Below are 11,616 nucleotides of genomic sequence, written 5' to 3'. Positions count from 1 at the left end.
GGCCGAGCCGGGCCGGGCCGGGCCGGGCCGGGATGGGGCAGCGCGATCGCATGTTCAAGGTGCTGGTGGTCGGGGACGCCACGGTGGGGAAGACGTCGCTGGTGCAGCGCTACGCCAACGACAGCTTCAACCGGCACTACAAGTCCACGGTGGGAGGTGAGCGGGCCGCGGGGTCCGGCGGGGGGCAGGGGGGGGGTGGCGGCCTCGGGACCGGGCTGGGGGCCGGTTTGGGACCCCCCGCGGCCTGGCAGCCCCTCATCCGCCGCAGCGCGGCCGGGCCCTCCACGGCGTGAGATGGCGGGGTGGTTTTTGGGAAGCCGGCTCCTCTCCCCCCCCCGCCCCGCAGCCCTGGAAGCAGGAGTTTGTCGAAGGAACCCGCGGTTCCGCAGCTCCTCTGCTCGCAGCCCGCGTTCGCGGAGCCCTCGGTGACGAACCGGGGACCTCGGTCACCCCACGGGCCCGACCCTCCTGCCCCGGGAGATGTTGAGATGGCAGCCTCGGCTTTTCCCAGCCAAAACAAGGAACGGCCTTGTCCTGGCTCGGCGTGAGGCCACCACAGCACCGTCAGCGCCCGGGCAAGGCGATGGTGACCGCAGCCTCGGAGGGAGCAGGCTGGGAACAGCGATGGGCAGCGCTGGTCTCTGGGCCGCGCTCCCAGCAGTAAGAGCTGCAGATATTTTTATTTCACTTGTTACAAAAGAGTTCCTGGCTCAAATAAGTTCCAGCCCCACGGCTGGCACTGTAGCTGGACAGATTGTCCCTGGCAGTGAAAACCTGAAGGGTCTTAATCTGAGAAAAAGGCCGCGTTCGCCCTGCTGCTCTCTGCGCTGGTTAGGGCTGAGCTGGGGGGTGGGAGGCGGTGGGCGTGAAGGAGGCACGGAGCCGCGCGTACCTGCGGCTGAACGGTTCAGCGCAGAACGAAGACAACAGCAGCAAATCCAGCGTTTCACTGACATTTAGAGTCGGGCTCTCCAAGCAATAAGGTTTCCAGTATCCTTTCGTTTGCCCGTGGTTGTTCAGGGTTATGTGCTGGAGGAATTCTTACTCCTGAACGTTTTAATTTCTGCTTCCTTAGCTCTTGGGTAGTGTCACCAGCACCAGTGTTACAACTCCAGGGATCAGGAAAAAGGGTCTGAGCTCCCTGCTGCGCATGGGGAGTTGTGCATGGGATGGTCACAAACCCTGCTGATCCGGGATTCTGCGAAGCCCCACGACTGGGAGGAGTGGAGTCCACCCAGCACTGTATTTGCTGGAAAAAAAATCCCCCTTGCTCTCCTCCTTCCCAAAGAATTGCAGAGCACCATCTCTGCTGGCGTTTGTGAGGGCTTCGACAGCAGACCTGCCAGGCTGGGCTTTGCAAGACGAGGAGGAACGCTGCTCCGTCCGTTGCGTTATTTATCTCTAATCTGGAGTTCAGGATGGGACAAGCCCAGCGCAGCATCCTGGGCAGGGATGAGGCGCTGATAACGCGCTTGACTTCTGCGTATCCGAAGGCGTTTTGTGTGCGTGTGGCCATCCTCTGCGGGCTGCGGAGTGGATGGCGCGTGGAGCCCTCTGGATTTCACGCGTCTTCTGCAGCTTTCTGCGGTGGAGGAGAGGGGTCGGGATTTGCAGACCCTCCTGGTCTGCATCTGGTCTGTGCTGGTGTGGGTGATGGTCCAGCCCGAACTGCCGTGGCTGTGAAAGCGGTTGCTGGCTTTGTCTGCGCTGGGAAGTGGGAGAGGCTGCGGAGGAACAAGCCCTGTGGTGCAGAATGCCCCTAATGAGGTTCTCTTTCTTTTTGGGGGATTCTCTAGTGGATTTTGCCCTGAAGGTGGTCCAGTGGTCGGAATCAGAGACAGTACGACTTCAGCTCTGGGACATTGCAGGTACGTTCACACAGAGCTGCTCAGGAGCAGAACATAAAGCTCTCAATCGCTTGGCTCTTTTTTTTTTTTCACTTTCTTTCAACAGGCGTCTGGTACAAAAATAAGTCCTAAAAGTGTGTGGGTTCAAGGAACAGGACTGCTCTGGTTTGCAGTGCTGTCTCTAGTTTGCAGTAGTAATTTAAATATTTAATCAAAAGTCCATGTGCAAGGAAAACAGCAGCGCAGATGATAAACCCTATCGAGCCTTTCTTTTTTGTTTCAAAGCCGGAACAGAGTGAATGGGGAAGCAGGCTGATTTGTAGCTGGATATGTAACTTCTTGGCTCCGAGTCCTCCGTTAAAATCCGGATTTCTGGCCTGATCCTCGTGGATAAGTATGGAGCAGCTCCACTGAGCTCGCGCTGCTCTGGCCGCCGGGATCAGGAGCGGGGCTGGGGCGTTGCCATCTGGCTGCTCAGCATGAGCAGAGCCAGCAGAGCCCTTGGGATCGGTTATGGCAAGAGGAGAGCGTTGGGTGTCCCCGAGGCGGTGGGGCTGGGTCGGGAGCGGGGCGCGCTCTGGGAACAGCGTTACGTGTGGTGAAGTGAGGAGCAGCCGCTCCCGGAGAGGCACAAAGAAACGGGGTTGCTGAATCGCCCTAGCAGCAGAAAACCAAGGACAGGCTGGTGCAGTAGCGTCCCTAAAATGGCACCTCTGGATCTAGAGGGGTGAGGAAGACAGGGCTGTGGTTTCCTCCGGTTTCACTGCCCAGACATGTGCGTCTGGAATCTTTAAAAAGAAAACAGGAAGGAGAAGTTTGCAGCAAGAGGGTTGCAGCAAGAAACTGATTGCAATTTCAGCCCTGAAAAGGCGTTTCAGATTTGGGAAGCAGAGGCGCCACGCTGGTCACGGTGCTCTCATCGTGCCCCGAGCAGAAGGGGACGCGCTCGCCGATAGTCCCTGCTGCATCGCTTTCCACCTCAAAGGTGTGCAAAGGCGGTCCGAGGGCTCGAGGTGACTCAAAGCGCGCAGATCTCCGTGGCTTCAGAGCGAAAAGCCCGTTGACCAGCTACGGGGCTGCGCGGGAGTGAAATCTCTCCGGTGTGAGAAGCGCTGGTTTTCACCGTGCTGCTGACTGATGCGATGTGGATGCTCTGTGGTGCGTCCCGTCTACACAAGCACCATCAAACCACGCAGCAGCACGGCGGAGTTACTCCCTGGGTACAGTTTTGGTAGCGCAGGCAGGCCGTGAGGCGTGAGCAGGAATAACAGCGGATGTGAGTTGTGATGGTTTCTGTTTAGTATTGAACTTTTCCCTCCGGAGAGCCTGGCCCAGCGCCGTGCCCGCAGCAGGCAGCAGCTCGTGTCGGTGCTGGTGGCACAGTCCTGCCAGGGCAGGGGGGAGGTGAGCGTGTGGCTGAGGACACTGAATTTAAGTTGTTACACTGGGAGTAATGCAGGTACTTCTGGGACATCACAGTGTCTGGGTCGGGATTGAGAGCTGCCCAGTTTGTCCCGGTGCTGTCGCTGCGTTGCTGAGGTGCCCTCGGGCAGGATGGGTCTCAGTGCCTGTATTTCCTCATTATTTAAGTAAAATTATGTGCCATGATGAGCATCTTATTTGCATGACCACATCTAAAAATGCTAACTCTCGGGGGATTTTTTTTTTTCCTTTTGATCCTGAAGGGCAGGAACGCTTCACATCCATGACCCGGCTGTACTACCGGGAGGCGTCAGCCTGCGTTATCATGTTTGATGTCACCAACGTCAGCACGTTCAGCAACAGCCAGAAGTGGAAGCAGGACCTGGACAGCAAGCTCACGCTGCCAGATGGGAACCCCGTGCCTTGCCTGCTGCTGGCAAACAAAGTGAGCGGCTCTAGACGCACTCTGTGTGTTTGTGTGTGCACATGCGTGTGCGAGGTGGAAGGAGCCCCCTTTAGCACTAAGCCTTGCCCATAGCCTGTGGTCTTTTTAGTCTTTAACTTCATGAATTTTCTTTCTCCTCCGTAACTGGGCACTGGTAGGACTTACTGCGTGATGGCGCTAAGGAGATGGTGGCAGCTACTCTGTCCTGGGACAGCCTGTGCTGTCGGAGCTCGAGCTCTGCAGCTCCTGGGTTATAAAGCTTTTCTTTTTCTTTTTTGGTCTTCAGCTCGCAGCAGCCTGGGAAGGCTGTGTGTGACGCCGCAGGTGAAGTTTCTGTTCGGAGCTGCCAGAGGGATGTCTAGTTTTCATTTGGATGCAGTGTCAAGTTTCACTCTGTAGACTGGTTGCTGTCTTTTAATGATCTATTTTCCTTTCATTTAAAAACTGCCTTTATGTTCTCTGCGTGCCAGCATTGGCTCGGCAGCCCTTTCCAGATTCAGTTTGAGACTTGCCTGGTTTGAGAGAGCGTAAAACTGGAGATGACTCAAAGAACTTGATGGGTGGGCAGGAGAGTGGCTTTTCTTCCCCACTTCTTCCCAAGTAATGCTGTCCCTCAATAGCTGTTTTGAGATGTTTTTGCCTGCGTTAGGAAATCTGGCTCATGGTGCGCGCTGCAGTCACGCTGATACAGGCTGTTATGGGACAGGGTTTCTCCCGGCCTCTCCGTACATCCCAGTGGCACCGCACCGTTACCGTTTCCTTGCTGCTGAGAGGCCAGGCAAATTTTGGATGAGGGACAACGCTTTCTTGTCCTGACCCTCCATTCCAAGCATGCTTGCCTGAGGTGTGTCAGCATCTCAGATGAGATAAATATATTGCTGCTTGCAACATCCCATTAAGAACCTTGCCCTAAGAGCTCTCTATCAGCTCGCGATCCAGGCGATGTGAAGGGCTGAGCCTACCCGCTGCCCGCACAGCTGAGGGGGAGAATTCCCCTCCCGGCTTAAAAATGAAAAGGCTAAACTTAAAATGACTGTTTCTTGTTTTACAGTGCGACCTTTCCCCGTGGGCAGTGACAAGAGAAGAAGTGGATCGGTTCAGCAAAGAAAATGGCTTTTCTGGCTGGGTGGAGACGTCTGTCAAGGAAAACAAGAATATTAACGAGTCCATGAGGTAGGCACAACGCTGGCGATACGTCGAAGAGTTAACTCCCTCTTTCAGACACGGCCATCTTGAGGCGAGGGGAGATGCTGTCAGTAAGTAACAAATAGCAGCAATAACACGCAAGTAATTCTCCCCAAGGAAACCTGGATACCGAAAGGTCAGAAGTGTTTCTCTCCTTGGTTAAGCTCTGACATGCTTTCGGAAACAGAAATTCTCTGAACAATATCAGGGATGTTTTTTCATATGCTGGCCTCTACCGGGACTTTTGGTGCAAAGGTATTAGGAATTCTTTTGTGGTGCACCAGTCCTATGATGGAGATTTTGGCCTTTTCTGAAAGGTATGAGACTGGCTATTGGCACCTGAGGTTGGGCGGTTGGTAGCTGGGAAGCCTGTTGCTCTGTCCCAGTCCTAAACTGGACTCAAGGTGTGGTTGCAGTCGGTGTTGTTGGTTATGCGGTCACTGCAGAGCCTTCTGATGCTGCCAGGCAATAGCAGAAATGCTGTTGTCAGTGCTATGAGGTTCCTTAACCTGCTTGTTTCGTCCTTAAAAGTTCTGGAGTTTTGTGTCCTTCTAGGATGAACTGCTATTTCTTGTTTGTACTGCTGAACATCTGTGTGGCCCAGCGCTGCTCACCAAAACAACCTCACGTATATTTGTCTTCTAGAGTGCTGATTGAAAAGATGATGTCCTCATCCACTGGTGATGGAAGCTCCTCTGCTGCCGGGAGCGGGGATTATATTAATATAAAAGAGACAACCGCGCCAGGCTGGGCTTGCTGTTAGACACACTGACTACGCCATCCGCCTTGGGTCTAGAAGTAAAGTCCTTTTATTATCATCATCATTTTTTTTTTCCCTAAACTGGCTGTCACTGGTTTGGGGGTTTATTTTTACGTGATCGTGAACTGTCTTCTGTTCAGTGCATATTCGTACTCAGCAGAGCATGGCTGCAGTGAGGAGCGGAAAGGAGAGAGGAGTGAGACCAGGATTCCTCTTCCTTCTGGTGTAGCAGCAACTGGAAGCTCTGCTGCCAGTAATGTAGCACGGCCCGTGTTCAAGCGCACGGCTTGGATTAATATTTTTTTTAAATGTTGAGCACTTCATCTTCTGACATGTGATGGCCTGTCTCGGGCAGGGCAAAGGATGTCGAAGGGACATTTTTAATATTCTTGCACCTTTTATTCCCCACCGCCTGCACCCACCATGCACCGAGGCACCAGTCCAAAGCGTTACAGTGACTTTCATTTGACGCACACAGAGTTCAAGCGGGCTCTCTCTGCCTGTGGATTCCCAGGGTGGGGTTACCCCAAACTTTACTTCGTGCTCAGGATCTACGTACCTCTGCTTGCGTGTCCTGGGGAGACCAACGCATCTCGTCATTGCCACTAACTGTCCTGAAGGTGTGAAGCCAGATGTGCATTAGCATGGTGTCCCACATCACCAGACCTATAAAATTATCAGTGTGGATTTGAGAAACGGTGTAGCACAGCCCTTACTTCCGTGTGTAGTAACCACGGTACTGAACGGCCAAGACCTCCAATTTTTGTCGAGAATTGCCCAGTTGCCTTCTGTTCGTTCCTTCTCACTCTCCCTCTGTCTAGCACAATCCCGTGTGTTCTGTTCTGCTGCCGCTTTATTAGGGCACGGAGAGCTGAGTGAGGAACAGGTTGTAAACTCCTTTGTGTGACAGAACAACGGTCCTTTTCACTTTTAGAACACCCTGTGTCCTACCATCTCAAATAGCTTTGCAAGTGCTGATGAATTGCCTCCCCACAGTTATTCCGTAGGGATGAGTGAATTTGGTAGCAGGGACGGTGCTGGAAAGGCAGCTCCCGGAAAGCCCACCCGCTGCTTTTAGCGCTGCGCGGGGAAGGAAAGGAGAAGGCTTCGCAGGACAAAAGGCGCTGAAGAGAACCGCTCCCCGCTTGCCTTTTGCTGCCTGCTTTCCCCAGCGTATCCCCAGGTGCTCGTTGTTGAGAACGGTTCTTGCCAACAACAACAAAAAATGGGTAGGAGCAGAGTAGATAGGTATCTCAGGAGCGTTAATAGGAAACTCCGGCTGCAGGGCTGGAGTTCTGTAGCTCTGTACGCGTTTTACGTAAGCCTGCGATGTTACAGAATTGTCCTGCCCATCTTTTAGGTTAGGATGTGAACAAGTAGCCTTCCGTAACGTTTTTCCCCTCTCGAGTAGTTTAAATGGAAAACAGGGCTACAAATTGGTTTGTCCTGATTCCTGCTGAATGGGGACCGCTTTTCCTTGGCAAAGTGTTCCTTCTGTCTTACTTTATGTAACCTATGGAGGGGAGGGAAGGCGGTAAGAACGGGAACTGATTGCCTTCGCTATGCACAGAAAATTCAGAGTTTTCATTCTCTGGACTTGAAAAGGATCGATAAGAAACAGGAAGGACTAAGAAATTTAGAACTAGGGTTGTGTTCCACGGTTTTAATTAAAAGCTAAAATGTCTGCGCTGGGAGTCTGTTGTGGAAATACTGGCAAAATCGGTTTTCTAGGCACTTAAATGTACCCTTTTCTGCACCATTGGCTGCACTGTAGAACTGGTTAGCCACAAAATTGAACTGTCTTCTTGAATTTTACTTCCTAAATATTGTGTTTATTAAAAAAAAAAAAAAGAAAATGTTTTTAAATCCTACAAATATACAAATATTGCTAGTTCTTCATGGAACCTGGGGAGAAGGGTCAAATTTTTAAAGTGATTTGTCACAAAACCGTTAAGATCCATGTGTTATTTATTGAATTCTGCGTATGCACCTCAAAGCGTTTCAGCAAAGAGGTCGAATGTTAGAGCTTTCCTTACGGATGGAGAAACCGAGGGGCACGGTGGAAATCTCTGCCCAGGACCAACTAACGTCTCGAGTCAGTAAGAGCTCAGCGCTGAACGGAAATTTTCTAATTCCTGTTTTGATGGCCCAGCTGCCAGGCCATGCATCTTGCAGGAAAACGTCTTTCTACCTTTCGCATGTCAGTTTGATATGTACCAGTGCCTCCTTGGTGTCTGGACCTCTTTTTCATAAGTGCCTCTCAGAAACAAGGAAAAAGCCAAAGGTGGAAGGTTTTCTTGTGTTATAAATCATTTCTGTTCTGCCCGGTGGTTTCCGGTACCGGTGTGTATGCCTTGGTTAGGTTTTTGTTGGTTTTTTTTTTCCACACTGCTTACTGCTTGTTAACATCTTAATAGACACAGCAGAGAAGTGTCAAAAAACAAGCCAGCACAACAGAAACAGTCGTCGCTCGAGATCGGTATAAAACCCAACCAGACAGGAAAACGACTTTACTGTGCAGATGTGCGTGGTTTTTTTCAGAGTTTGGTCTGTGGCACACGAGGTGCTTAAAAAAGCAACACAAAATAGTAAAAAAAAAAGGCTTGATTTAGTCCTGTAAAACAAACGGATTCAAAAGCCCCATCTAAACGTGCTCTTTGCTGGGATAGGCAGTGTGGAAAGAACGGTTGCCTGTGAAATTGATGGTGCCCAGCTTGTGCTGGCTGAAATAATTTGTGTTTTTAAAACAACTGAAAGGGAAAAGCCAGCTTGAGTGAAGCAGTTTCTAAGAAATACTTGAAACAAAGTTAAGTCCCATTCGTGCAGACCGTTAAAAACTTCAGTCTTTCAAACAGGCATCAGAAAAGCCTCATCTTTATCATGATGAACTGTGCTTCGCCGGTGTCTTCGTCAGGCGGCAGGAATGACCTGTTTTGAAAATGAAGGCAGTTAATTTCCCCTTCTGCAGTGCCTACTTTGATGTTGCGCTGTTTGTGTGCTCTGAGCCAACTGCACCTATTTCACTCTTCCACGTGTTGTTTCTCATTCCTGCAACTTTAATTTGTGGTCACGGGACTCAAAAGCTCGTGGAGTTGAACGGTGTATGTTTTACGTTGAAGACGGCGCACTGTGGGTCCACACAGCTGGAAATTTTTACTGCGATAGAATTTGAAATCATGAGGGCAGACTATAGTTCAGAAATAAGCCAACAGTATAAAAACTTAGACTTTTTTGTTTAAACCGCTTGCACTTATGCAGAAGAGACAGGGTTCTGATTACTGTAAAGCTGCAGTATTATCATGTTTATGTAAAGAGAAGAAACCGCTGGGAGGTTTTCTCCATCTCCATCAGTAACTAATGCGGTATTGCAAAAGTTTGAAATAAAAGTTTGACGTTGCTTGTGTTGTAGTAGTTGTTGTTGTTTTCCTGTCGTAACAATCCTAACGAATGGGTTCACAAGTTCAAACTAGAAACAGCCTGGGAATAGCAGGGTATGTGTAAAGCTTACAGCGTGAACTGCCCCGTGTTGCCAGGAAAACAAATTGGATCCTTTCCACGGAAACATCTTGCTGTTTCAATTGTTGTAGTCTTACTGACCTACAAGCGGGACGTAAGCGGGCAAAACTTTCGCATCTGTGAGTCAGTCATAGCGGCTTTTAATCCAATATATCCAGCTAAGAGGAGAAAGAAAAGAATTCCTTGATGTGGTTGTTGGTTAATACGCCTTCCTCCTTATGGCTCATTAATTCACGCTGTACTTCGGGGCTGGCTACGCAGGCAGGCAGTCGCTCTGAATGCCCCTCTTTCTTTCCTCATCAGCTTGATTTTCATCAGTATTGACTTGCAGGAAGGACAGGGCACATCTGAATTGATCAGAAAAATGGCAGTAATTCCAAAGGAGACAAATTAAGCTCAAGCAAGGCATTAAGTGAACTCAAATTACTCCTGTAATTAGGTGAAAGATGATCATTTTTGTATTGTATCTGTCTTCTCAAATAACTGAAAATATTTTTTAAAATGGCTTTAAGTATTATTTTTAATAAAACTGAGGAATGAGTCTCTCTGAAGATTCAAGTGCAAAGCAAAAGTGACTTGCTATTGCAGAAGCTGCCATTTTAATGGACTGTGGAACACATTTTATTTTTCCATGGCAAAAGCAGCTCCTTTTCTAAACAAAATGAGTAATTTGGGGTCTCTAGGGAATTTAAAGTCTAAAGAACCCAAAACTTTCCCTAGACTTCGCATAAGTTCTGCATGTTCTTTCTATCTGCTGAGTAGTACAGGGAAAAGTGGTGATGGTAATGGAATCAGTACTGATAATAAAATCTACACCTGCTGAAATTTAATTTCATAGAATCACAGAGTGGTTTGGATTGGAAGGGACCTTAGAGATCATCTCATCCAAGACCCCTGCCCTGGGCAGGGACACCTTCGGTAGACCAGGTCGCTCAGAGCCCCATCCAGCCTGGCCTTGAACGCTTCCAGGGACGGGGCATCCACAGCTCCTCTGGGCAGCCTGGGCCAGCAGCTCACCACCCTCACCGTGAAGAATTTCTTCCTTAATATCCCATCTAAACCTACCCTCTTCCAGTTTAAAGCCGTCACCCCTTGTCCTAGGGGTAATGGCTTTACATTTTCTGCACTTCTTCGTAAGAAAAGTATTTCACACCAAATCTAGGGCTGGTCAGCGTAACGCACACACACACACACAAGTGATGTGCTGTAAAAATAGGGAAGTATGTAGATTTATTATAAATCCCATAGCATAATCCAGGCTGGTACGGGGGCTCACGTCAGAGCACAGAGGTGCTGTCTGGGCCGAGGGATGGGAATGATGCAGCTACGGCAAGGGAATTTCAGGATGGCCGTGTGTCAGGGAGGCGGTGTGACCCTGCTGCAGGCAGGGCTGTGACAGAGGCTGTGCTGCCCGTTTGTGTATTCGCCCCCGGCAGACCCCTCTGAAGTCAGGCCCTAAATGGCGGCACGCTTACATGACAAAGGGGCTGCGACCAGAGGAAGGGCGCTGGGATCACCCCTCCCGGGCCCTAACCTCCCTGCCTAAGCACCTCCAGGGCACGGCGGGCCCACGGAGGCCCACGGCCGGACCCCGCTCCCAGCCCTGCACCGGCCCCAGCCCCACGGGGCGACCGATCCCGCATCGGGGCGCTCTGAGGGGCGAGGCGGGCAGCAGGGCCCTGTAGGCCCCACCCGTGGGGCCCGGCCCTGAGCCCGCGGGGCTGCGCGGCCCCTCGTGGGGCGCGGAGCGGGGCCCGCACGGACCCAGCAGCAGCGGGAGGGAACCGTGAGGGGAGCGGCGCTGGCGGGCGGGCCCGGGGCCGGGGCTGCGGGGCCCTCGACGCCCCCGGCAGCCGCTGCGAGGCGGCGCGCAGCTTCCCCGCGTTTTCCCTCCAAAACCACGCCAAGGCCCCGCGCGGCGAATCTGCGGATCGGGCCCTGCGGCCCCGCCGGCCCCCGTGCGCCGCGGGGAAAATCCCAGCGGGTACCGGCGGCGGCGGCGTGGGCCCAGCGGAGCAGGACGGGGCGGCCCGGCGCGGGGCGGCGGAGCGGGGGCGCCGGGATCCGGTGGCGAATCTGCCGGCAGCGCCGCGGCCCCGCTGTGTCGATCACAGCAGCTTGAGCGTGCGGAGCGCCCTCGCCCTCCTCCCCTCCCCGCGGGGAGAGTGGGCAGGGCCTGCCCGCCGTGATGGTTCGAACTAGCCAATGGGACGCGGCGATCCGCCCGCCACGACCAATGAGCTTGGGAGGAGGTGGTGCCAGCGGGGTAGGTTGCACCGCCCTCATCTCGCATCGTCTTGGCGGTGCGAACGCGACCATTTTGCGGGGGGGATCGGCGAGCGGCAGCGACCGCGGCGAGCGAGTGGCGGAGCGGTGACCGGGGCCGGGGGGGCCGCGCGGCCCACGCAGGACAGCGGGCGTTTCCCGCGGCAGCGGGGCGC

At 52.5% G+C, this 11,616-nt stretch overlaps 1 protein-coding gene across 1 annotated transcript; it reads left to right on the top strand.

The window, feature by feature from the left end:
• The first annotated feature begins 32 nt into the window (after positions 1 to 32).
• RAB29 (RAB29, member RAS oncogene family) lies at positions 33 to 9,056 on the top strand. Its single transcript, XM_086765738.1, has 5 exons — positions 33 to 156; positions 1,797 to 1,868; positions 3,533 to 3,714; positions 4,766 to 4,887; positions 5,545 to 9,056. The coding sequence occupies exons 1-5, from the start codon at positions 33 to 35 to the stop codon at positions 5,660 to 5,662; spliced, it is 618 nt and encodes a 205-aa protein (XP_086621864.1). The 3' UTR covers positions 5,663 to 9,056.
• Positions 9,057 to 11,616: the final 2,560 nt, after the last annotated feature.

This window comes from Chlamydotis macqueenii, chromosome 23, assembly GCF_036417535.1.
Source record: "Chlamydotis macqueenii isolate bChlMac1 chromosome 23, bChlMac1.mat, whole genome shotgun sequence".
In the NCBI taxonomy this organism is placed as follows: domain Eukaryota; kingdom Metazoa; phylum Chordata; class Aves; order Otidiformes; family Otididae; genus Chlamydotis; species Chlamydotis macqueenii.
The sequence above is the reverse complement of the archived record's forward strand: the minus strand, read 5'-3'. Positions and strand labels throughout refer to the sequence as shown.

What these genes read in the sequence shown, in the direction of transcription:
- RAB29 (XM_086765738.1), top strand. Translation starts at nt 33, where the DNA reads ATGGGGCAGCGCGATCGCATGTTCAAGGTGCTGGTGGTCGGGGACGCC. An exon ending in CTACAAGTCCACGGTGGGAG is followed by an intron (nt 157 to 1,796) that starts GTGAGCGGGCCG and finishes GGGATTCTCTAG; the next exon opens with TGGATTTTGCCCTGAAGGTG. An exon ending in GCCTGCTGCTGGCAAACAAA is followed by an intron (nt 3,715 to 4,765) that starts GTGAGCGGCTCT and finishes CTTGTTTTACAG; the next exon opens with TGCGACCTTTCCCCGTGGGC.